Raw genomic sequence first — 25,940 nt, forward strand, 5'->3', positions numbered from 1 at the left:
GTGAGTTTACAGGACACGAGATTCTCTTACTAACCACGCCACCAGCATCGAAGTCCGGTCAACCACAACCAGTGCAAAATCAGCTGGCGAAACACTTCTCACAGCTGCTACCCACCGTCACGCAAAATGACCCTCCTGCCCCCTCGCAATGACAACCAGACTTTCCGGCGTGTCACACACACGCAATGATTAGGCAGATATTTTCCTAATCTTACTTACCCCACACAAGCCAGTTTAATCTCTGCTCGCTCGCGCGCTAAACTACTGGACGACACGATGGCTTGTCGCACGAACCCAGTAGTACTGAATTGAATGCGGTTGTTACAAATGAGGCAACCGCAGCACGACGCGGTATGGTGGTGCCACCCAGCTTTTCCTTCTTCAACGATTCTCCCCCGCTACTGCTGCGCTACTAGTCGCTGCCTGCCTTGGTGCTCACCGCCAGCCCACAACAGCGCCACCGCAACTACGCACCACAAAAGAAACTAAACAAAGCAATGGAGCCGGCGGGCAAGCTCCCCGTCCCCCTGTAGCGCTCCCCCTCCCTCCCCTACCTCCTGCGGCGGCGGCGGCGGCTGCTCGGCCTAGCTAGCTAGCTCCTCGAGGTGCGTGCGGATCATTACTTGCTTCCTATGTTTGGGATTGACTCTGCTCGCGTCGCCCGGATCTCGTGGCTCCGCCGCCTCCCTCGGACCGGGGCGGGCTGGTGCGACGCGATTTGGTTTCCGCCGGCTGCTTTGGGTCCGGGATTTTCTCGTTCTTGGGGTGGGGGTCTCCAAGGTGCCGCTTTTGTTTCCTTTTTTGTTCTTCCTTTGATTGATGCGGCAGGTACCTTTTTTGGCCATCTGCCAGCGCGCAGCTACATTATCTCCGTGCAGCCAATCTTGTAGTCTTACTTCGCTTGACTGCTCCCGCTAATGGAGATCCGGTTATGCCGCCCCGCGCCGTTGATTTATCGTGCTACTAGTATTCAGCTTGTCAATGCGCCCCCTCGCAGAGGGGAGACAAACCGTGTGCTCTTGATTAGTTATCATTTGCTGCGATCACCGTCGATTTCTTAGGACTATGTTGAATCAGATTGGCCGATACTTCTAGTGTGGCTCAGCGGAAGCACCAACGGGGATATCTTGCTTTGTGCGATGATCATAGCAGAGCCATTTTGCATGCTTGACCCCCTGCATTCGAGATCCCTTTGTGTTTCTTGGGATGTTCTTTCAATGTAGTAGTAGCTTCATCTCACCAGTTGTTCTCTACTGCAGGCATTCTTCCTGGTCGGCAAGGATGACGATGACGGCCTACACGTACCAGGCTCAGGCCATGATGAGGGACTACCTGCTGGCCGATCCGCTCGTCCCCTACACCTCGGTGCTCATTGGCGTTGTCTTGTGCAAGATGGTAATTTTATCCCCACTTTTCATCCCTATGTTAGGATGGATGGATGATCGCACACCGGTGATCTGCATTTTTGATTCATGAGGACTGTTTTATGTTACTAGTTTCTACACTACACCCCCAAGGAATGGATAACACTACTAGAACATCCAGTACTTATGGCGAACATCCATAAATAGGGGGACTAGGTATCTATATGTTAACAGAAACACAGATTAGCCGTGCATACAAGAATTAATTCTTACTACTTCCTTTTTTTAGAGTGCCATGGTTTGGTTAATGTACGGTTGAATGTATAGACATATATAGATATCAGTGCAGTTTTACAATTGGGAAAAGTTTTTTCAAGTGTCTGTTTAAGCAAGTCTCCTGAAGTTGGACACCATTAAATACAAAACAGTTTTGTCTCAAACAATGATTGATCTCAAGTTGAATGAGCTTGTGTTCCCTGTGTTAGTTTTAAGGAAACCGAACAAGACAAATTCGGCGTTTGAGTTATGAGTTATGACTTCAGCCTTCAACCAGATTTCCATCTAAACAATCTTCTCAAAACTTCTTAACATGGCACGATTTTGCATCAGTATTTGCTGGCTTCTGTCTATCAATTTGTACAAGCATCAACCACTTTTGACGACCAGTTCGTCATTATCCATGAGCATATTTCTAGTTTTGTCCTGATAAACTGTGTGGTTTTATCCTGTAGACTTATGATCTCACAAGGGTACTGAGCTCATTTTACTTCAAGGGCTATTCTTCTTTGACAAAGATACAGCGTATTGAATGGAACAACAGGTCACTCTTTGAGCTAGCTTGTGTATCTATATTGCTCCACTCATTGTTTTTCTCTTTTCATAAATTTCATAGTGGCAAACTGACAACCAATTATACCTGTTTTCAGGGGTATGTCCAGTGCACATGCGATCTTTATCACGGCTATATCATTATATCTTGTCGTGACTACAGATCTTTTCTCTGACCGCATCAAGGGTCCTATTACATTCCGTAGTTCGATCATCTCCACTTCTGCATTAGGGGTACTGCATAACTCTACAACATTATTACAATCAGTGACTAAAATGTCTTCTTTTCGTGCTGGACTTCTGTTTCATTGTTCAGCTCACATGTGTGTTCTGGCCGTATAATTGACAGTTTTTTTTTTACAGGTCTCTGTGGGTTATTTCATCACTGATCTTGCTATGATCTTCTGGGCTTATCCTTCCCTTGGTGGAATGGAATATGTAGGTGCCCAACTTCTGCATATATGTGAAGAGAAAATTGCTAGTGAACTATATTTAATTTCATTCTAATTTGGTTTAATAAGTTCAAACGCCATAATTTGGCAACAATCTAGAAAGTTGCCAACTGGTGAGTGGCTTGCATTTGCTTATGGTTGTGTGTTGCCATTTCAGGTACTCCACCATACCATTTCTCTAGTTGCAATAGCTTACACAATGTTGTCAGGGGAGGGGCAGTTTTACACATACATGATTCTTATTTCAGAATCAACCACCCCTGAAATCAACATGAGATGGTAAGCAGTTGAATAAAAAACAATTATGAGGTTATTTCATGGTCTCCTTTATAATTGATTAGAATGTATTGTTCTGCTTTATTTTAAGGTTCCTTGACACTGCTGGACTTAAGAAGTCGAGCGCCTACCTGGTTAATGGTATTATGATATTTGTTGTATGGCTGGTAAGTTAAATTAATTATATGCAGTATTGATTGATAAAGGAAGTCTAGTAAAGTGACTTCATCCACTTGGTTGCCATACTAGTGGGATGCTGCTCTTTCTAAAGCATTATTTAGTCGACTATGCTGTTTGGTAGAAAGCATCCCTTTTGATCATATCATTGGTCTATTTCTTCCTTCAGGTGGCAAGGATATTTTTGTTCCTATATGTCTTTTACCACATCTATCTTCACTACAGTCAGGTACTTATATCGACATTGTAAATACATCATTTCTCTTCTCCTTAGTGCACATGAATATGGTATCTGACACGATTTTACTGTCCTTCCTTTTCAATTTCGTCACAGGTAGTGCAGATGCATTTGTTCGGTTATTACCTGGTATTGACTGTGCCATCGGTGCTTTTTGTCATGAACGCCGTGTGGTTTTCGAAGATTTTGAAAGGGGTGAAGAAAACACTGTCGAAATGGTCATGAGCAATTATGCTCTGGATATAACTCTTGACGGACCTTGGTGTTCCTGCAGCGCTGCGTATGACCTTGAGGTGTAAAGTTATGAATATATATATCAGCCTAAGTAGGGAAGTGAATATGTAAAATACTACTAGTAGCAATCAAGTTAGATTAGGCCAAATCATACTATTTTTTAGTGGGCAGGAATTTGCTGGCCAGTTTGGCATGTACTGAAGTTCCAGCACGCTGTTCCTTTTCCTGTCCTGCAGATGCAGTGTGTATAGCAGAAGAAAATCTTATTGCATCTCTCTTATCCAATAGTACGACTTCCAATGCTAATTCGACATTTCGACTATCTAACTTTCACGTTAGCTGTTGTTATTCCTGAGACATGTAAACATGGGTCCTGTGTACCCATTGTGATAGCATTTCACTTAAAATTACACTGCTGGTTACTGGCCGAATTTGGTTATATTTGGCATTTGCCCTAAAGTTTGGTTAGTTTTTAAATAGCTTATCAGACATGGACGGTTATGGCAGTTTTTTTCTGTAATTATAATGTTGGCTTTCGCTAAGGTTTGAGAACTACTCCTTTTGTCCCAAAATGCAAGGCATATAAGTTCAGTCCAAAGTCAACATCTTCTAAATTTGACCAGGTTTATAAAAAATAATGAACATCTAAAATACTAAATTTATACCAATAGATTCATGATAAAAAAATGAACATCTAGAATACTAAATCTATATCAATATATTCTTCATAAAATATATTTTCTCAATATGTCTATCTAATAATGTGGATGTTGATATTTTTCCTAAATATATTTGGTCCCAGGTTCGAGTCGCGGTCTCCTCACATTGCACTTCGTGAGGGTAAAGCTTGCCACTAACACCTTCCCTAATGAGGGAGCTTTCAGCACTGGGTACGTCCTTTTCCTTTATATTTGGTCAAACTTAATATGGTTTAACTTCTGACTAGCCGCCTTATATTTTGGGTTTGGAACAGAGGAAGTAACAAAACATCATATGTAAATAATTTCAGCTGCAGTAGCGACAAGTGTGCCAAATTTCAGTTTCCGACGAGATTTAAACTGCTTGCTGTGGAATTCCTGCACGCATGACGTAGCTAATTGCTATGTTTGCTATGTTCACTAACATGTTACGCACTCTGTGAGCACGCGCATCTGAAAACTCAAACTTGGAGACCATCAATTGCTGGGGGCACAACCATTCAATCAACACTTGGACAACTATTTCATTTGCAAGTCTGCAATGGTATTCTAGTATGGGCATTTACATGACAAATGCGAGAATGAAAGCGATCGAGACGCACTTTCAGGATAGTTTGTCGAATTCTTCTCCTAGGATCTCATACTGGAGGTAGCCACGACTATTCTTCAGGAGCAGCATGAAGACGCGCTAACCACTCTCTCGTTGGGTCTCTGGGAGAGAATCATCCCTGCCTGCGGGTTCTGAGCCGCCTGCCCTTGAAGCAATCTCTTTGCTGCAATTGGATGGATACGATGTTAGCATCTATCATAGCTTCAGTGACAAGGGGAAAAAAAGATAGTGTCTATGGAGAAATGGTGCAGCAAAGCAATTGTGGATTGTACTACAGCTTAGAGGGTGCAGCAAACCAATGAGTTGTGCACATATTTCCAGAAACAATCCGCCCAACAAACAGGATGAAAGTCAACTCACCAATCTCATAAAATATGTCATTCACATTGGTTGCAGTTTTAGCAGATGTTTCCATGAAGAAGAGGCCATTCTCCTGCGCATATGTCTTGGCTTCCTGCAGAAAACGAACCTCATGTCAGGCATAGATATTTTGCAAAGGGTTACAAATACCTCAGCTGATAAAAACACCCATAAAAGCAGTGCATTCTCTGAGTGCATGAATTAAGAAGGCTATACAGATCAATGAAGAAAAAAAGAGAAAATAACCAGGCTACCCTTGCTATATATACCTTGGGATAGTCAATGAGAGTGTTGCTTACACATGCAAGAGATGTGATAAAGGGAAAAAAGGAACATGAATAAATTCACATGTGTGTGCCTTGTATTGTAAAAAGAGTTGGCGAATTGTATGTCAAGTTTGAAATGGCAGGACAGCCACCAAATTTACGACCATAATATTTCCGTGAAGCCACAGGAATACAGATATCATGAATCTGCTGACAGTAGTAAATATTATCTTATCATCTGCAATTTCTGAAACTATATAAACAGATGCTGCAGCAAAAATAAATCCATTACTTCTGATGATATTGGCTAATGTGTAAGATTCCTCATAACTAAAGCAATGGCAAAGCATAAAAGACTGATGGTAATACCATCTTCATCAAAGAAAGCAGACAGGTTCAGCAGGATGTTCCACACTAGGAAGTCTTTAAACTAAATACAAAGTGAATGTTGATATCATTTAAGTATTTTTTACAAATTGGTTCCTTGTAGAAGTTACCAATTAAACAGATTAAAATACAAGGTGTGTTTAATCTGCTCACTGAGTGATTTGCTGTCTTTTGCACCCCAGATAAATAGCAACAAGAATGGTACGGTGTAATGCTGATAGTACTACTATAGTCTCAAAAGGCAGAGGACTTGAATGACTAGTTCACTACACCATATCAGTTTTGGAAGGCAACAAATTATACCTTGATAAAGTGGAACAGCGCATCATAGACATAATAAATAGAAATGCATGCAAACAATACTGAAGGGGGATGGTAGACAACAATCAGGAGAAGATGAATTTCATACCTCTATCTGCACCTGCCTAGTCTCTACCAAATCCGCTTTGTTGCCAGCAAGAGCCACTACTGTATTCTGGTTTCCTGCATCAAGATAAAGGATAAATTAGCTACACCTATATCAACAAGCTACATAACCTTCAAGTAGATCAATTTTTTAATTATTAATATTTACATAACAATTAATCCAATTCATGATCAAAAATATTTCCAAAAAGATCTAGAAGAACAAATGTGAAATGAGTAAGTAAGTCAAATGCGGGAATAAATGGAAAATTACAACAATTTAAGAAAAGAGATCTTCATAGGCAAAATAGAAGTATAAACAAAACAATGCATTGACGATTAAACAAGGCATAGCTTAACTGAATAAATGAATAACAATGGCACGTAAACCTAAACTGATTCAGAATATTTTATTCGTCCCATAAAAAAAACTAAAAGATGGATTTCATACAAGCCAACTGTTTGAGGAGCTAATTAGTCATATAATGAAAGAAAGCAGAACGGACATGATTAACCATCAGACATAGATGGCATGTCTTCAATCATAAAGGGGAGTACCTTGGGCTTGAAGTTCTTGAACCCATTTCTTTGCACGGGTGAAGGATGCCTGAAGGTAGAAATGATGAAGTTACAGGAAATCCTAATTGGGGCATCCCCCTATCGTAGTTGCACTTAATGATAGCTATACTACTTGGAAAGGTAGCCCTATTTCAACAACATAATGGCATTAGGACATGTACGCATGAGCAGTAAACACAGTGCATATGTGGACATAAGAGCCATGTCAATTAACAGAAATGGTTGAAACAGTACTATAGCAAACAAGCTAGACATAAACATGCATCCATAGTGCAGAACTATCTGGAGGAATGTGTATATTAGTTGTGCACTAAATATTATCAATATCTGTCAATTATGTATTATGGATCTCATGTGCCATAAAAGAAATATACCATCCAAGGCATCACTAGTAATGAGTTACATCGCTAGCACTAAGTGTGTTAAGAGCTCGACACTTTCCAGAGAATGGAAGGAAGCCAGAGCCAGTGTTACATTGCTGTGCAAGTACACAAAGAATTTAGCCATCACCAAGTTTTGCTAACTGCATTTATGGTGGCATTCATCCAAAATCATAGCAAATTACGCTACCCTGCAGTTTGTAAGTGGCTACCACTCTTTTGCATTAAACGGTAAGGAGGTGCAGGTCTACTTAAGGAATGCCTCCTCGCTCTCTTCCATGACTCCACGATCTCGCTTTCTTTCAAAACAGTTTAGCAACTGAAGAAACCAAGTTGGCAGATTTTTCCTATATCTCCTCATCCCACAAAATTTAGAAGGGGAACTGAGAGCAAAATCACGTCAACTGAAAACTATTTTCCCAACTCAACTTTATTAGGTTCAGTACAGTTACTCTTGGTTCCCTCTTATTTCTGCAATTGAATTCACAACTTAGTAGCATACTATGTTATGAGTCATAAACATTGTTCATTGGCGAAAATAGAGAACATGCAGGCCATGAACTAGGGAAAATATCATCAGGACCTGTTATTTCATCACAGGCACATACAAACCAATTCCATTTCACTAACCTGATTCGAGATATCATAGACAACTATGGCGGCGGCAGCACCCCTGTAGTACATGGGAGCCAAGCTATGATACCTCTCCTGCCCAGCAGTATCCCAAATTTCGAACTTCACAGTCTCGTCATTAACCGCCAAGGTTTGTGAGAAGAAAGCCGCTCCAATTGTCGATTCCTGCAGATAGATAGACCGATATAATTACCATTTTCAGAACGTGACTTGCAGATATATAAATTTCACAAAAGGAGTAAGTAAGAACACTTGCTTGGAATTCAACAAATTGTCCTTTTACAAACCGAAGCACCAAGCTGGATTTTCCAGCACCCACATCACCAAGAAGAACCTGCCAATCCAATCACAATCAAACATTAGCAGAGGTTCTGCTGAATTCCATAATTAATTGCGAAGCAGATACTACTCTAACAACGCAAAATTAATATGGCTCACACTGAATTTCATAGTACTTACGACATAAATTAGGAGTTCACCGTAAAACTGGTCATCAAATGGAATTTTAGATATGGACTAGGAACTATTTACGAGCTCAAAATCATCATCGTTGTGAAATGTTTAAGTCCACGAAAAATAGTATTCGAACATCCGAAGACGGGAGTTAGTATTTACTCCCTCCGTCCTTAAATAAGTGCACTTCTAGGTTCAAAATTTGTCCAAAAAAAAGTGTACATCTATACAACCAATGCAGTTAATTAATGTAATTAGCTCCTAGTAATCACTCCCAACTCCATCCCCCAATCCTCATTCTTCTCCTCCACCTCAATAACCAATCATCATTCCTCTCCTTTAATTAATAGTGGAGACTCATAAAAGATGAGAAAGAACTAAGTTGTCTCATATTTCCTAGATGTACACTTGTTCGCGGACGGAGTAAGACACTAACACCTCGCCGCTAGCATAGACATTAAAAGAACTGGCGCAGAACATATAATGAAGAATTCCCCAGCAAATATCAGTAGCGGTCATGACAAGAGCGCCGTCATCGACTGCTCGCATCATAATTCACTCAACCATCAAGAAGATTCAAGAAAAATACACGATCGGGAGTTCGGGACCACTCCCACGAGATAGCCCAAATCAGCCAAATACTAGCGATCAAGATCCAGTCCCGACGATTCGATCAATAACTGCAGTTGAATACTCGGGATCGGAATTCGCACCAGTTTGGCGTTGCGGATCTTGTTCCCGGAGGTAGCCGCCATCAGATTCGACGACCGATTTTTCGCGGAACCGTGGACGAGATCAAACCGCACGCAAAGAAGCGAATTGGGGAATTGGTTGGTAGCTTCCGCGTTGTGAAATATGTTTCTCTTTATTTTTGGGCTTATCGAAACCGTTTTTCACTCAAACCCTTGTGGAGCTGTATAATTAGACAACTTACCCTCTAAGCAAACGGCCGCCTATGTCGGCAAAGATTTTTATAACACTGGAAACGGCCGGCAGTTCAAAAACAATAGTACATTGTTTCCATGTTTGTGTCTGTCCAGAAGTATTCACGCTATCGCTTTCCAAAATTTATTTTTGTTCAACAACATGTGAAATTGTCGATTTTGTTATACAAAATTGATTTGTAATGAAAGTGCTTTCAAGTGGTATCAATTTCTTTTTACGAGAAAAGTGTGGTATCAATTTAGTATCTCATAACTCACATATACTAGTTAGGGTACGCACAATGGTGATATCATAGCAGTGTTACGTATGATAAACGCTAAGGTGAAGGAAAAAAGAAAGATGAATTTTTTTGCCTTCTCTTAGCTAAGAGATGATCTCTTAGCATAATCTCTCTCACCACATATTTAGAATGTCTCATTATTAAAGATAAGACTAAAAAGAATCCATTATACATCATATTTTATTGTTATATCTAAATTACGTGGCAGAATTAAGATAATACGGTCTTATCAACCATTGCACATTAGATACATCGTTGACCATAGCAAAATTTTGAAAAAGTGTGCCTTGCATTTTTTAGCGGACAGGTATATCCTAAGATTTTGTGTCATTATGAACCCGCCCACGTTGTAAGAAAGATAATTCGTGCAATTTTAACATTACAATATCATTGTACATCTCGTGTTGACTAGTCTTTTTTCCTCGTAGGAAGCATATGGTCATATTTTAGTAACCTTTACAAAAAAAGAACAATGGGAATTGATAAAAAGACACACATATCTGTGTTTATTAAACACTAGGAAGGCGTAGCGCAGCGACACGCCACGACCGTAGGGCTATCGTTAGGTGATCAATAAAATAATGTATCAATATTTTTCACAAATAAAAGAGGCAAAAAATGGTAAACTAATTCACAAAGTAGGTAGTATTATTTTTATTGGGTAAAAGATGGGATGAACGATCTAGCAATTTATTTCTAAAGTACTACAAAAGCCACCATTGGCAAATGGTTCAACATTTTTTCCAGATCGAAATATTGAAGAAACGCCGCTTCAAAGTACTGTGGTTCCAAACCACTGCATCGAAGCACTGTAGCCCCGATAGTGAGGCAATCAGCAAAAGAAGATAATAATAGTTTAGCGAATAAGATATGTGATGAATAATGGAGCATTTTTATGAGGTCACGGTAGACATGGGATTTTTCACGAATAAAGGATGCGACGAATAGTGGAGCATTTTTTCTGATGCCACGTGACGATCAAAAGGCAACGGAAAAAAGGTAAATATTTCTCCCAAATAAAATAAGCCACGAATAATAGAGGTTTTTTTCCCAATCATGGGGTGATCAGCATGATAAAAGAGGCGGCGAATAATAAACTATTTTTTCTACAACACGGTAAACATGTGGTTTATTTCCGAATTTATGAGACGGCGAATAATGGAGTATTTGTTTGTAGAAAACATGGTAGGCATGGGGCGACTGTAAGGCGATTTAAGAAAATAAGATAGTTGTAGCACGGCAATTCACGTGACCGTATAGGTCATTGACTATATCTAGGACTTTATTTGCACCACTAGCGTGCAAAATATTAACGCGGAATATTTTATATTTTATGCTACACAAAAATGATAAAAGTTTGCATCTAAGTTTAGTGAATAGTACTCATTTCAAAACTTTAAATTTGGTAGATTTTATCAATTTCTGTGTAACCCACAATACGGACGATTTTGCATCTAGATATTGCATGTTTGTCCGATACATCATTGACTACATCTAAAAAAATATGAGATTTTTGAAAAATTTGTAAATATGGATTCTGATTTTCTTTTAAATAAGAGTTCTTTTTAGAATTCTGGCCTCCATTTGCCACTCTCGCTGCTCCATATATTACTTTACATCACCGTGCATCCCTACCCCATGATAGACCATTGGCCAACATCTATTCTCTTGCCAACTATAGCCTCAATGGAAATAAAATGAAAAACCTCAAAAGTAGTCATCTTCTTTCGTCAAAGACCCCTCGCCTATAATAAGAAACTCATATGAGAGTGTATTCCTCCACTGTAACTTTAGTTAAGAATTTCAGATATTAGACATACAAATTGCACTTCACACTATTTTCTGAAGTTTTCATTTACATATATTGAGGCCGGGGTTTACTCCATTTCGGAAAAAAATACATATTTGCTATTTTGTAACAAAATGTTTGTAGGAGAGTCTAAACCACTGGATTTCTGAGAAGATGATTACTTCGTGCCACCAATTGATGATCGGTTTTGCTATGTCTCAGTCAACTGAGAATTTCTTAAGTCTAAGTCACTTGCAAGAAAGTACTTGAGTTGCACTTTTCTGTTAAAAATGTGCAATTGCACTTTTCTGCCAGAAATGTGTAACTGGACTGAGTTGCACTTTTCTTTGAACTGCAGTTGCACTTTTCTGAGTTGACTGAGACTTAAGAAAATCTCAGTCAACTGAGACATAGACACACCCATTGATGATAAGAATGGTATTGTCGATTTTTCGGAACAAAACAGGTGGTCAAACGTCTCAAGCGGGATGTATCTATGTCGCAGGCAATTGACTCTTATGTACATGTGAACTCGGTGACTTGTTTGCCTCGATCCACCGGGTGTTTCAGTGGAGAGTTCATCGTCGAGTCAGCGCCGGTGCAACAAAAAAAAAACGAAAATTTGTTTGAGGATTCCAGCCCGTCAGCTGCTGGGCCCGATCCCGTCTCCAGGCCTCAGTCCGCGGCAGGGCACGGCTTGTCTGGCCTGCGCGCGGGGGCTGCTGGGCCGCTCGTCGGCTCTGATGCTGGATCGCCGGCGCATGCTTCTGCAGCGGGTCCGGCTGGCCGTCAAGTCCAACCATGTTGTCGCCAACAAGGCCTGCGTCCCGATCTCCCCCGCCTCGTCCACGGGCGAATGTGGTGCAGCTGCAGTCGATTTGGCTAAACATTTACACATTGCTTATTGTGTTTGGGGTCACAGTTTAAATTTTATGCCAATGTTGGGAAACGGATAGGCATGATTTGCTCCAATGGTGTGGATTTCAAGTGGCACTATCCCTGTCGCGTGGAAGGTCAGGGAGGCACTCTACTTGGGGTCAAATCAGAATCCATGGATGTATTAGCCTATTCGTTTGGTGAGTTTCATATTCAAGTTTCATATTTGTAACAAGGTTGATAACTTCATGTGGACTTTGGTTGTTGTGTATGGAGCGGCCCAAATAAAGCATAAAACCGACTTTCTTCGTGAGTTGGTGAGGTTTGCAAAAGTAAGGGTAGGTTTGATAATCATTGGTCTTTCTTACTCAATATTATCAACGACAACTTGAATTTAAGAGAAGTTGGATAGCGTACGTATGGACATCTATTGGGAACTCTAAATTTTGATGTTCGTTGTACACGCCATTGAACACATTGTCAGGCTTTTTAGACCATGATCCTATCCTTCTAACCACAGGGTCGGTGTTACCTCACGAAAAATGTCAATTCTAGTTCGAACTTGGATGGCTACTTCATGATGGTTTCGGGCAGCTTTTGGGGCTCAAAATAAAGTTCCACACGAGTGAATTGTCTTGTTTCGGGGAGGCGTGGGACGAGGCCGCTATGTATAACAAACTATTTGGTTGCGGGAAAGGCCGATTTTTCTATTAGGTATTTCCTATAAATTATATGTGACTTACAAATACTGAATGGAAACAAGTAGATTACCAACTGTAAAAAAGATTTAGTGGTTGGAAAGGAAAGTTACTATCTCTTGGTGGAAGATAGTTTTAATAAATTCGGTACTAAGTAATATGGTACGTATATGTGGCTTCTTTCTTCCAACTACCTAAAGAAGTCTATATAGGTTGAATTATTTTCGATCAAGAAATTTTTCAACAATGAGAAAGTGAAAAAAAGAAATGTTGGCTAGCAAATGAAATGTGGATTGTAGAGCAAAAGATCATGGAGGGATGGAAATTCATGACCTTGAGGTTAAACATATAGCCCTAGTTGGTAAATGCGTTTTCAAGCTACTAATTGAGGATCCAATTTGGCAAACTCTTCTAAAAATGAAGTACATAGACTCAAAAGAATTATTCTAGGTATTTTGGAAACCGAGTGAACTCTCATTTTTTACTAGTGCACATAAACGTACCATGAATGTATACACAGCGCGACTTTTCATCTTACTAGTGGTTGGGGCGCCCCATGGGGCGCCTCCTCACCGGTGTTGTGCAATCCAATCACAACGCGTATTGACAAGTATGGATTAGCTTCCTAGTGGCAAATATGGATCAATTGCTCAGCTTGTATTCATGTTTATCTTACTACCGGCCATTGCTGAATTGCGAACCCTCGCTGTGCTTAGGTTCACAGAAAACTCAAAATAATCTCCGGAACGGACATATCATGAAATTATGGAGCGCGAAGCAACCAGAACGTATTACAAAAGAATATGTACATGTTTACATTTTGCAGCATTTTGCAACATAAATTGAAAATAGCTACAAAAGCAAGACATGCTTGGCGAAGAGCTTGAGCAATTATACTGAAAGAGCAGACCTCCGGATGCACGGGTGTAACTTCAAAAGAGACATCGTCGGTAAACCTTGAACTTCAGAAGAGATAATAATTTAGTTTTGGAAGAAAGTTCAACAATTCTATTACTATTATCAATACGGACAATAAACAAAAACTAAAATCTACATCAACCAAACAAATGATTTAGCATTTTAGGAATATCTGGGACCAGCGAACTTACCATAACAGGTGAAGTTATTGATTATTTGCACAGCAGCTTATCAGCAGTAATTGATATTAAGATGATCACTAAAGCATTTAAACAACAAGAGAGTATTTTTTCAGAAACTAAAAGTAGTATGGTAGTGTGTACAAATGAGCCATGACGAATTATTTGGAGGATGAATTAAACTGTATATAAGAGTGGAGAAACAAACCACAAACCTTTTTCACCAAATAGGTGCTCCCAAAAAGACATTCTCAAATAACTCTGTGCCTCCAAGATAGACATTTTTTATCTATTTTGTTTGGAGAAAGAACAACCAAATAGCATAAAGCACATCAAAGAATGATTAATTCAATGAAAAGTATTAGGAAATGCACTCACACATCAAGCATTACCACTAACCATGGTTTTTGAGTCGCGACTCAAAAGTGAGTCGCCAAACCCTGCGACTCATGTATAATCGACCAAAAAACATGTATAGTCGCCATAAGTCGCTGTATAGTCGCAAGTCGCCACCATTTTTGGAAAACGACTCGGTGACTATACAGCGACTATACCGCGACTATACAGCAACTCAATAACCATGCCACTAACTTTCATGTGTTTTCATAAAATAATGATATCGACAAGGTATGATATGTGTGATTACCTCTCTTTTTTGGAGCTGGCTCTGATGAATGCAAGAAGTTTTTGAGTATTCAACAATCAAAGTCCATTGTGGCTGAACAGACGCCCTAGAGAAAAAAAAAGCGTAGATTTGGCAGCCTGTCAGATGATCTGGAAAGTAATAATACAAGTGATATATCAGCTGGTACTTCGTAACCAACAGATAAACTAAATTGGAGAGGAAATGTGTACGTTGGGAGAAAAATATCTTGTGAGAAAATGAAGACCAATGTAGATTAAACTGATGGAAGCTTATGCAGAAGCAAAATATACATGGCGGATGATGCCTTGGCATGTCCGTAGAGCGAGAAATGTGGATTTGGCAGCCGGACAATCCGGAAAGTAATACAAGTGATATATCAACTGGTACTTCGTAGCCAGCAAATAAGATAGAGACAAAAATAAAGACAATTGTAGATAAAACTGGTTGAAGCTTATGCAGAAGCAAAATATACATGGTGGATGATGCCTTAACCTGTTTCATCAAATGGAGCTCCTCGCGCAAGTGAAATATACCTGGTGGATAATCTCTTCGTATGCATCATGAAACTGGAGCTCCTTCTTCCCATGGAACAACTTCTCAGAATGCCAGAATAGTAAATAAGAAACTCCTTATCTCCTATAGCACCTGTTAGTGAAGAAGATAACAAGAAAAGTTATTAAACTTTGCAGCCAAGGTGATTTCAGTTTAGGGATTATTGCCTTGCAGTAAACCACTAATCAATTTGTAAATTGATTATTTTTAATAATATCCTACAAGAAAATTTATTAGTAGATAATGCAAAAAAATAATAGTGGGGGAAATTACGAACACTTTACTGCAGCCAAAATAAAATAACAGCAGCTTGAGCGACATGAGAAATAAGGCTATCAGGTAGGACTCTATTTATACAATTCGGTTATTTGTGGTTTGCCACAAATGAAGACACACACTAACCTGACATGAATAACACGTCAAATCCATTTGGTCAGTTAGGTTGGATCAGAATGAACCCAGAATGTAAAATAGTAGTAAACCCGCATATCAAGGGAAGATTTTCAGATCAGGTAACACAAGAGTAAATAGTTTCATATCCATAAAGTTGTATGAGCCAGTGTAAATAAAGATAAACAAAAAAAGATAAATTAGTACATCCAAATCTAAGTGTAACCTAATATACCCATCAAATTTTATGAATCGTAGCAACCAAATATGTTCCTTGAGCAGCCTCGCTAGCATTGTCGCTCATGAGCGTCCAACAAACTATTGCAAAGACAAAAGGGAAAGGCGCTTCAGAATTTTCTAATGTCTTCATGCGACAAAGAAATCACAGCCCAGAATTTACCATAGCAAGAAAAAACATGAAAAAGAAGTGAGCCTAGCTCATTTGGTTAGGGAAGTGGATGTACAACCCAGCCACCCAGGTTCAAGTCTCCACGGACGCGGAATTGGGTTCTTATTATTAAAAAAAACACTGTAGGAGCTTCCCCTACCGTATTCCTTTAAAAAAAAAAACATGAAACTATATACAGCCATCATTATTAGAAAAAACAGGTGCATCATATTTATCGTTGTTCTCGTAATTAATCATCACGGGGCAGTAATACTATAGGATAGTATAACCTGTTCATTTGCATGATAAAATGGTGTGCCATTGCTATAACGTAAGCATGAACCCAAAATTCATTATGAAATAACATAAAGCATAAAGTGGAAATGCATCAAGAGAGGGAAACTCGCCTTAATAATCCAAGGTGAGTTGTGGGTGTGCACCCTAAACCATAAAAACAAATCAGTAAAAGCAAAATTAAAAAAATTAGGGATCACAATATATATCAGTGTGCATCCTAACTCACAATATTTATTTATAATACACCACAATAGTAGAGCAAAAACGTTTTGGTAAGGAACCACTATACCTGGAGATGGTGTGGAGACAGCAAGGTTGCTGGTCTCGACACCCACTATTTGTCTCCTCACGTGAATCCTTCTCTTACCGCTGAAATAAATGAATTTCATGACTTCTTTGTCATTATGATCATGTCCTTAGCCTAAGATTTAAAAGAACATGTCATCCTTCATTTCTGAACCTTAAACAAACAGCCGGAAGGAAAAAACAGTAAGCACATGGAGGGCAAACAAAGATATCATGCCTTGAAGCTGCACATCCATTGTCATGGCCATTGAGTCAAAGTGCCCAACCATGTTTCCATGTGATGACTGGAAGGTGCTCTCACTATCCTTCCAAAGTCAAGCAACTTAGCCTGCTCGCTCTACTAAGATTCAATTGACTGCATAACCCCATAAACCATCCACTAACAAAACCAACACACAGAAATAATTAACCAGGTAGAATACGGTTGTTTATGCATATCCAGATGCTACAGATTCTTACGAAATTTCCATGGAAAACAAAACGGAGAGAGCATCCTTGATACGGACTGGAACTGGAAGACATTGAAACATGTACCTTAAATTCTTGAGAAATTATGGTAGATCGATGGCAGGTGAAAGGACGGACCAATCTTGTAGTCATCGCCTCGCTCGCTGTGATGAACGGGGGAAAGAAACTGGTGGAGCCGCAGAAATTTTTCCCACTCGTCTACTCCACTCACCTCCGCCGTCGCCGCTCTCCTCCCACCTCCTCGTCGTTGTTGCCGCCCTCCTCCACAGCTTCCTCGATCCCGCGCCAGTGCGCCACCCTCCTCATATCTCCTCCGACCTCCACCGCTGCATGCCCCCACATCCACCCATCTACGACCTCAACCACTGCCTTCCCCCATCTCCCATCTTTCCGACCTCGACCAGTGCCTGCCCCAACCTCCGTTCGCGAGCGCCGCCCGGATCCCTTCTCCTTTGACCTCCACCGCCGGCATCTCCCTTCTCCTCCGAGGCTTCGACCCCCATCGCCGCCACCGCGCCCCGCCTATTCAGAACGAGATTTGGGGGAACTGCTGGGTAGGAGGCGGTTGCGTGCGTGACCTATTGAGGAGGAGGTTGCGTTTTTTTTTCTTTTACCCGTTTCTTTATTTTCTTGCGTAGCCTGCTCGCGCCAGGGATGTATCGTGGAGCGCTCTGAGATAGGCCAACCATATACGCACTTGCTTGTTCTCAATCACGGACACTGCTGCTGTGGTACTACTGCTGCAGTTCCGTACGGGTAGCATAATTTTAGTGCGACCAATTATTACCCATGGTGAAACTTCACGTCAAATACTCCATGCTGGGTATCGTCGGTCGGGTATGCGCGGCTACACAGGCAACGTTAACAGAAAAAAAAAAAAAAAGCCAAAGATTCGAGCCGCCGTGAGGCCCTTGACTCTGTTCTCGCCGATGCCCACGGCACGCCGGCCACCGCAGCGGCGGAGAGCCACCGTTCATCCAACGTTAAGCTGCCGCCGACGTCAAGCTAGGACTCGATCGCCCCTGAACTGTTCAAAACTTTCTCGACGAGAGAGAGAGACAGAGAGAGGAGGAGGAGGACGTAGGGCGGGCTTGGACGGGAGCGCAGCACAGCTAGCGCACCAGCCTTTGACGTACGACGAGGTCTAGCTCGCTCTGCTTGACGTGCCATTTGCCATTGCTGCTGAGCCAGAGCGTAGCTAGCTAGGTAGGGATCAGAGCCAGATTCCTTTGACCACTCTCCAGTCTTCATCTGCCTGGCTCTCTTCCCTTGGCTGCCTGCCTGCCATAGCCCAAGTACTCCTCTGTCCTCTTCTCGCATTGCATCATCGTCATCAACAGCTCACTCCTACCACCGCATCTCTTTCTCTCCCTGCTCTGCAGCTGCTTCTGGTTCCCCAGCATGGATGCCAATGCCACCACCCTGCACCACATTGTGCAGCATGTGTGTGTGGTAACTTTTCCCCTTCACATTTTCTCGATGCTGCCGCTGCCACTCCCCGGGGTTTCTCCTGTTGCCACTGGCTGGTAAAAGCGGTAGTAGGAGCAACAATTTCCTCCGGCTTCTGGCCAACGAACTTGGACGAAAAAACTTGATAGTGCTCCTGTCCTGACGACGCTCTGACGAGTGATGGCTCCGGTCTTTTGGTCGCTTCCCCTTGGCAGGGGTGCTTCGAGATGATCGATCGAGCTGTTTTACTGTATATCTTCTTTCGAGGCTCTGGTTACCTTAATTCATTTTATGATTCATGGCAGCAGGCTTATCTGATTGATGTTTGGCCGATTGACTGTCTTCTGCATATTCTTCATTTCTGTTGCAATGCAGATTGGACCGCGGAATGAATGCCTGGTTGATTTTGTCAACGTTTTGCATCCATAGAAAATGTTGTGGCTCGCAAACACATGCAGAATCTTAAGAAAATTGACTTCATAACAAACCCCCCAAGTTCGTGACGATTGATAGCCAGGTTTTGTTATGCCAACCCTAGCCTCGGCCCCCTTTGCTGTGATAGTAGGCTACAATAGCATTATTGGTCGGCAAGATTCCTTAAACCATCAATCAACAAATTGAAATAGAGATATGGGTACCTTCCAATCTTCAATGTATAGATGATGTAATGGACCATCGATTCTTGAATGTAATAAAGTTATATATTTTAACTGAATTATTAATATTGTTTTTACATTTTAAATGTATGCATATTTTACTTTGTTGTAATGTAGAACTCAAAATTGTACATCTCACAACATAACTGTGTGTTATGTCATATAGAAGGTAAGCACTACGTTCTACATCGCACATGATTTTCTTACAAAAAAATCGTGTGCTAAGTGCTATGTAATACATAATGTGAGCACAAAATTGTACATTGCACATTGTTATCCATTTTATAACCGTGTTTGATATGCATCATTTTCTTCAGCACTTTTTCATATTTATGTACGTGAAGGTAGCATAAATTTACACACCATAATGTTGGATAAAAACTAGAAATAAGCTAAACAGAGCTAGGTACAAAGAATTATACTGTAAGGTATTTCGTCCATGATTTTTGTTTCTTTTTCCGTGTGCAATCATCCTACAACGCAAACAGTCAGTTCTGCCTAAATGTATGTGTTATGTAGGCCCATCTTGTCAGACAGCTGCCATTGCCACTATCTTGCATAAATTAGGACTAAAATTGTCCATATCCAGTATCACTCCACTCCAGACCACAACCGTGAACCGCTCCCTTCTTTAGAACCACTAGGATGACCTAGTCCCCGAAAAAGCACCTAACCGGCGAGGAGAAGCAAGCTTCTGGCGAAGATCTTCCTAGCTGGAATGCCTATGTACTTCCATGCGCCATGTTAGCCGCGGATTCGCGCCGATCCACGCGTTTGGAGGCCAGATTTGCCGCTGATACCCCCGGTCAAGCCAGCTCATCCTTGACCTCCACCGTCGCCACGACGGCATGAGACTGCACGCCTTCCCTCCCACATGTTTACATTGTTAGCTTTTGCATGTTTACCTTCTATTTATACTCCGGATCTACTCTAAGCACCGGTGTTTTTGGTGGCAAGATTGGATAATATAGTGAGTTCGTCATATTTTACTCTATTCGGTTGCTACATCCTTTAGAATGATGTGGTAGTACAAGTGTGTGATTTGGTGTACGAAGCCAATGACAAAATTCAGTAGGAGTAGCAAAGAATGCTGATTTTGCATGTTTACCTTCTATCTATAGCTAGGATCTACTCTATGGACCGGTGCTTTTGGTGGTAAAATTGGATTATACAGTGAGCTAGATCCGTGTTATACTCTATTCGGTTGCTACGTCCTTAAGAATGCTCTGTTGATATAAGTGTGTGATTTGGTGTATGTGGCCAATGATTAAATTCAACAACACAAAAGGATTATTTTATCCAACTTTGTGCACCATATTAGTGCCACACGGATTCTATGGAACATTGTGCTTTGCACAAGCAATCCTTATTATGCATAGTACTTGGTTCAATAGAACCTCGCGAAGGCATGACTGGATCCTGTCCAAGACATGATTTATTTCGCTTCGTGTCTTCTTAAGGAAAAATGAAGGAACTTAGTATCATATCGAAGACAAAGACGTAACCACGTAAACTACAGATTCTCTTCTTTTGTATATCTTTCTTCTTTGCATAGATCCAAACTGAAGCTATGTCGTAAATGTATGCATACATATGATTTATCAGATGTCCAGGCAAATATAATGGATATTTGCTAATGTATTTACATATATTGTTCGGTTGGGCATACATATGCTTGTATCATTTGTGCAGGTAAAAATGTATGCTATATAAGCAATAACATTCCGCCAGTTTAAACAAAAAAAAGTGTACCAAAAGAAAAGAACACATACGACGAAATATCACATGTCATTTGCGATAAGCAAAAGCGCAGATGATTTACGATGGATATTCACATGGCAAACGATTTGCGGATACAAAACTTGTGCGATAGGAGACGCATCACACATAGTTTAATAAACCGTGTGCACTCTAGAGAAGCATCACTCAACCTTGTATAGTAACAAATAAGTTCACCGTATGTAATACTACTTTAGTCGTATGTGAAGGCCTGCTAGTGAATTGTATTAGCAGTTGAGGTTTTCTTCTCCTGCATGGACAAAAATGCTTAAGTTACAACAGATCTTACATGGGACAATGATGTGGCTGTCAGTAGTACGTGATCTTTACTCGAGTTTACACGCCGTGTTCGATCGACGGTAAATTTTCTACAAGCTGGAATCACGGTTGCGCGCACTGCTTTTAGGGCATCTCCAACCGGGCGACCCAAACAGACGTCCGTTTTAGGTTGTTTGGGTCGTCGCGCGGACACGCGGACAGCGTTTCGGTCCGTGAATCCGTTTGCATCGCACAGTACGCCCAACGCTCTGACTCAAATAATTATTTCGGCTTCTTCTTCCTAGTAGTACTAGTTACCACGCCGGAGGCCGCGCTCGGCACGGCACGCCGGAGGCCGCGCTCGGCACGCCACGCCGGTGAGCGGCCGCCCTCCTTCCCCGCGTCCCAAGCCCAAGCTCTCCGCCGGAGCTCGTGTCCTCCTCCTCCGACGACGAAGGGGACGAGCCCATGAAGGTCCCCAAGCTGGACAAGGCGGCCGCCGCCGCCAAGCTGGGCAAGGGCGCCACCGCCAAGCCGGAGAAGGCCGCCGTGCGCGCCCTGTTCCAGCACCCACCGCGCGCGCCGCGCTCCAGGACCTCGACATCGAGCAGCGTACAGGTGGGTGCGGCGCGAGGCGGCGACCAGGCGGGGCGGCGTGGGGCGGCGACAAGGCGATGGCGGCGCGGGCGCGGCCGTCGAGGTGCGGCATGCGAGCTCCCTGCCCTCCCCGCGGCCCCCGCCTCGGCCGGGCTGCGGCTGCGGCCGGCCGGCGTCCGAGCGAGGCGCGGCCCCGGGCGCGCGAGGCGAGGCGCGGGCGTGGCGGGGCGGCGCTCGGCGGTGCGGCCTTGCGGGGACGGGCGGCGCGCGGCGAGGGCGGCGAGGCGGGGACGGGCGGCGCGCGGCGAGGCAGGCACCGGGCGGGCGTCGTGGGGCTCGGCCTGGGCGGGCGAGGGCGGCGCGGGGCGCGGCCGTGGTGGGCGGGCGACGGCGGCGCGGGGGCGCGGCCGTGGCGGGCGGTGCGGGGAGGGGCTCGGCTGTGGCGGGCGGTGCGGGGAGGGGCTCGGCTCGGGCGGGCGGCAGGCGGCGGAGCTCCACAGCGCGGCGGCGCCGCTCATCACCGTTTCGGCCGCGGCGACCTCCGGCAGGGACGAAAAAAAACGGGCCATGCTTAGCAATGGGATCCTCCACGCGAGCTCGACGGCGGCGGTTGGCCGGCGAGCCTATTCCGGTGGGGAGCGATGCCATATCCATGGCAGAAGAGAAAAAGAAGGAGAGAGGAGAGAGAATGTTGTGCGGGCCTGGGTGGTGTTGACTAGTGTCGCTGCCATGTGGGGTTTGGGAGGACACGCGCGGATGACCATGGACGTCCGCACGCGTCCGGCTCGCCCCAAATTACTTCCAAATTTGGTCCGGCTTTGGGTCGTGCCGGACACCACAGCTGTCCATTTTTATTTTGGGTCGGCCCGTTGGGAGCAGATTTTACCCAAACGGACCAATCTGATGTCCGTTTGTCCGTTTGGGTAGCCTGGTTGGAGATGCCCTTACAGCTTTAGATTGGATCTGCACAACACGTACATGCATGCAAGCACCTTTTTGTTGTGATATGGTACCAACAGCTCCGCTTGATTTTTAGAATGGGAAAATCGTAGGGACAGAAAAAAAAATAGAATTGCAATAGCATGCGCACTATAATCCTATAGAAATGCATATGAAATAAAGTTTATTTGATTCAAACACAGAAAAAGCACATGATTTTTATAAAGAGGTATGAATAGATGTTAGATTTTCCATAATATCTAGTGTAAATGATTGCTTAGGAAAAATTCTTATGAGAATCAACTCTACAAATTAAACAACCATCGTAAAAAATTCTATAAAATTATGAAAATCAAACATGGGTACATTCCTTTGTAAGACACGTCGCTAGACCTGTTCTAGAAAATGGTGCTTTCGGTACGCCACTCAACATATGGCCGGGACTTAGTGCAAAAAGGTATCCTAAATGTGAGATTTAGGCCATGCTTAGATTGAGTGTAAAAATAGTGGGTATACCCGTATTTATTTCAACTTTGAGCTAAATACCGGTGCCCCCACTAGCATCCGTTCCGAATAGACCCTTAGCGTGATGAGTATTAAACTGTAAAAGGCGCTACTTTTTTTTGTTGTTGTTTAATTTGCGAATATTATTAAATTATATGGACTGAGTATGAGTAAATGTTATGGTTGGATCTGTCTCCAAATTTCTTTGATTTTATACATTTTATACTAATTTATGGACATACTATAAGTACAGTTAATAGTCAAAGTTGTAAGTTGTTGATCAATAAAAATCAAGTGTGAGTTATATTTTAGAATGGAGGTAATAGTTTTTAAAAGAACGACAATATTGAACGGATGACTCCGAGCAAACAGTTTTGGACCAACAAAAAAATGCCACATGTCAAATTATTTTAACTTGTTTTGATGGCAATTGCTATCTAACATCCGCTAAAAAATCCCTAGGAGAATAAAATCTGAACGTTCTACTGTTATAATTTTCCTTTCAAAATGTTAACACAGGCATTGCAAAGTAGTCATGATTTTCTACTGTATTTTTTAAAGAGAAGCTTCCATCACCTTTAGCTCTGTATCGATTCGATTGATGCATATTTTAGATGAAAGCTAGATATAAGCACAAATATCCTTGCACTAAATTAAGAATGCACTTTACATTGACAGTCCAGATATTTTCAGATGTTAAATCCCTCATGCATGCAGCACTCGATCACACAAGCAAATCATGCATGACATGCATACATAGATCCAAATAAACTAAGTACTACTTTGCTCATGACCAAAGTAGTCTGGTACTAAGCTGCTCGCTACGTACGCTACAGATGCAATTCACATGCAAGGTTCAGGCGTCTCGGGCTCGCCGACCGTAGCGCGCACCGATCTCGAGCAAGCCGTGCATGCATGGCGCTGCGCACTCGATCACTGCACGCGCGCGGCGCGGGGCGGCATCATCGTGCAGAGTTCCCGCTGGATTATTGGCCTGGCATGGGGGTTTGTAATTTGTCTCACTTGGGCGCGGCGGGGCCCTTCCGCTTGGCGGCGAGCGCGAGCATGGAACCGGCGAGCTGGCTCACGGCGACGGCCAACCCGGCCATGCACTGCTCGCCGGCCTCGCGCCGCGTCTGCCGGGCGAGGTTGCGGCGCTCCTCCACCGCCATCACCTCCCTGTGCCGCCGCTCCTCCGCGGCCTCTCGGCTCTCCAGCGCCCCGGACAGGATGGCCGCGCATCGGCCGATCGCCCCGTTCAGGCCGTCCTCCTCCTCGTCGTCGGAGCTCTGGTCGCCCTGGGGTTCTTGATGGTGATCGCCGTGTCCTGAGGCTGTTGCTGCCGTGCTGCTCCCGGGCAGGCCGTCCAGCGACGGTCGTAGCCTCTTCCTCTCAGGCGACTCGGAAGTGCAGTGCGTTTCTTGGTCTTGATTTGGCAAGAAAGAAACCAACCATGTCTCCATCAGAACGACAAATGTTTCCCCAAAACCTCTCGTGATCAAGAACGCAGTGACAACGAGAGAATGAGGTGTACCTAAAGGTCGGGGCAGGACTTGGGCGAGCGGGGAGGCCTGCATGGGGATGTCGACCGGGTTGGTGTTGGTCGTGGCCGGTGCACCCAAGAACAGGACGCCGGCGCCGCCGCAGCTCATCCTTCGGCTCTCGATGATCTCGCGCATGCCCTCGTATATCTCGCGCAGTAGGTTGGAAGGGAGGCACCTCTCCTTCCTCTCCGCCCTCGCCATCTCCCAGTAGCTCGGGGCGCCGCCTCTCCCTGCCACGCCAGCGTGCTCGTACGCGCGCACCTTCTTGTAGTCCCTCATGAGGTTGTCCCAGCGGTCGTTGCACTGGTTCTGGCTGCGCTGGCAACCGGCGCGCCAGCAGTAGTCCTCCACCCACCGCCAGCGAGCCAGGCCCTGGTCTGCCGGGTGCCGGTCGTCGTGCACCCTCTTCTTGGCCTCGATCAGCAGCATCGTCTCCGGGAGCGTCCAGTTTCCCCTCCGGTACTCCCTTACCAGCGTCATGGCGCCGGCGTTGGCGGCCATGATGTTCCTGGTCTCCTCTCCTTCTTGGGCGCCTGCCATGACGCCGGATCCCTTCGCATCCATGGCTAAAGACTGTTTGTGACTTGTCTAAGTCTGGGCACTGGCTACTCAGGACTCAGCTGGAGGCATTATTTGACGGTGATGGCCAAGGTGGGATCTCGAGAAGGAGAGTGGAGCTGCATATCAGTCAGGTTGCTATCTAAGTGATGCTTTTGAAGTGGCATGCTATATAATGGTGAGTGGTGACTGCATGAGGGCAAGTACTCCTACTAACTACGTCATGCATGTAGAATCACAGGGCTAGCCGGCATTAAGAAGCTATGAGATGATATGAGCAGAAAAAGGTACATGAGCTCACATCTGTTTGGCTCTTTTACGCGTGCCTTTTCATCACCTCACACTCACTCACTCATCACACCCCCTTTTGTGGGCTTTTTTGACTTGGTGTGTGGGGGTCTATTAGGGTTTGACTATATTGCTCCATGTCCCTGATTAATGCATGTGAGGAGTTTGAAGGCGGGAAAATACTACTCCCTCCGTGCAAATAAGTGACTCGATTTTGTCTAGATTTGTATGTATTTACACATGTTTTAGTATTTAGATATACATTCTGATATAGACAAATAATCCGTATCAGTTAT

The 25,940-nt window shown here is 43.3% G+C and overlaps 3 protein-coding genes and 1 long non-coding RNA gene across 4 annotated transcripts; 1 reads left to right on the top strand and 3 right to left on the bottom strand.

The window, feature by feature from the left end:
- The first annotated feature begins 432 nt into the window (after nucleotides 1-432).
- Nucleotides 433-3,854, top strand: LOC124703875 (TLC domain-containing protein 4-like). Its single transcript, XM_047236113.1, has 9 exons — nucleotides 433-605; nucleotides 1,260-1,395; nucleotides 2,096-2,184; nucleotides 2,291-2,426; nucleotides 2,556-2,630; nucleotides 2,802-2,923; nucleotides 3,012-3,087; nucleotides 3,267-3,326; nucleotides 3,432-3,854. The coding sequence occupies exons 2-9, from the start codon at nucleotides 1,282-1,284 to the stop codon at nucleotides 3,558-3,560; spliced, it is 801 nt and encodes a 266-aa protein (XP_047092069.1). The 5' UTR covers nucleotides 433-605; nucleotides 1,260-1,281; the 3' UTR covers nucleotides 3,561-3,854.
- Nucleotides 3,855-4,721: 867 nt separating this feature from the next.
- LOC124703876 (ras-related protein Rab5A-like) lies at nucleotides 4,722-9,195 on the bottom strand. The gene is made up of 7 exons (XM_047236115.1): nucleotides 9,054-9,195; nucleotides 8,144-8,221; nucleotides 7,885-8,052; nucleotides 6,854-6,902; nucleotides 6,300-6,373; nucleotides 5,238-5,331; nucleotides 4,722-5,040 (listed from the first exon to the last, which is right to left on the bottom strand). Exons 1-7 carry the CDS (start codon nucleotides 9,093-9,095, stop codon nucleotides 4,934-4,936), a joined length of 612 nt encoding a protein of 203 aa, XP_047092071.1. The 5' UTR covers nucleotides 9,096-9,195; the 3' UTR covers nucleotides 4,722-4,933.
- A 4,689-nt stretch (nucleotides 9,196-13,884) lies between these two features.
- On the bottom strand, nucleotides 13,885-15,608 carry LOC124700057. The gene is made up of 3 exons (XR_007001612.1): nucleotides 15,164-15,608; nucleotides 14,672-14,756; nucleotides 13,885-14,314 (listed from the first exon to the last, which is right to left on the bottom strand). It is a non-coding gene; the product is annotated as an uncharacterized LOC124700057 (long non-coding RNA).
- An 8,665-nt stretch (nucleotides 15,609-24,273) lies between these two features.
- LOC124697046 (trihelix transcription factor ASR3-like) lies at nucleotides 24,274-25,362 on the bottom strand. Its single transcript, XM_047229688.1, has 2 exons — nucleotides 24,789-25,362; nucleotides 24,274-24,680 (listed from the first exon to the last, which is right to left on the bottom strand). Exons 1-2 carry the CDS (start codon nucleotides 25,360-25,362, stop codon nucleotides 24,274-24,276), a joined length of 981 nt encoding a protein of 326 aa, XP_047085644.1.
- Between the last annotated feature and the right edge of the window lie 578 nt (nucleotides 25,363-25,940).

Source organism: Lolium rigidum, chromosome 3, assembly GCF_022539505.1.
Source record: "Lolium rigidum isolate FL_2022 chromosome 3, APGP_CSIRO_Lrig_0.1, whole genome shotgun sequence".
Lineage (NCBI taxonomy): Eukaryota > Viridiplantae > Streptophyta > Magnoliopsida > Poales > Poaceae > Lolium > Lolium rigidum.

What these genes read in the sequence shown, in the direction of transcription:
- LOC124703875 (XM_047236113.1), top strand. Translation starts at nt 1,282, where the DNA reads ATGACGATGACGGCCTACACGTACCAGGCTCAGGCCATGATGAGGGAC. An exon ending in TGATATTTGTTGTATGGCTG is followed by an intron (nt 3,088 to 3,266) that starts GTAAGTTAAATT and finishes TTCTTCCTTCAG; the next exon opens with GTGGCAAGGATATTTTTGTT. An exon ending in TCTATCTTCACTACAGTCAG is followed by an intron (nt 3,327 to 3,431) that starts GTACTTATATCG and finishes ATTTCGTCACAG; the next exon opens with GTAGTGCAGATGCATTTGTT.
- LOC124703876 (XM_047236115.1), bottom strand. Translation starts at nt 9,095, where the DNA reads ATGGCGGCTACCTCCGGGAACAAGATCCGCAACGCCAAACTG. An exon ending in CTAGGCAGGTGCAGATAGAG is followed by an intron (nt 5,332 to 6,299) that starts GTATGAAATTCA and finishes CGTTTTCTGCAG; the next exon opens with GAAGCCAAGACATATGCGCA. An exon ending in TGACATATTTTATGAGATTG is followed by an intron (nt 5,041 to 5,237) that starts GTGAGTTGACTT and finishes ATCCAATTGCAG; the next exon opens with CAAAGAGATTGCTTCAAGGG.
- LOC124697046 (XM_047229688.1), bottom strand. Translation starts at nt 25,362, where the DNA reads ATGGATGCGAAGGGATCCGGCGTCATGGCAGGCGCCCAAGAAGGAGAG. An exon ending in AGTCCTGCCCCGACCTTTAG is followed by an intron (nt 24,681 to 24,788) that starts GTACACCTCATT and finishes TGCCAAATCAAG; the next exon opens with ACCAAGAAACGCACTGCACT.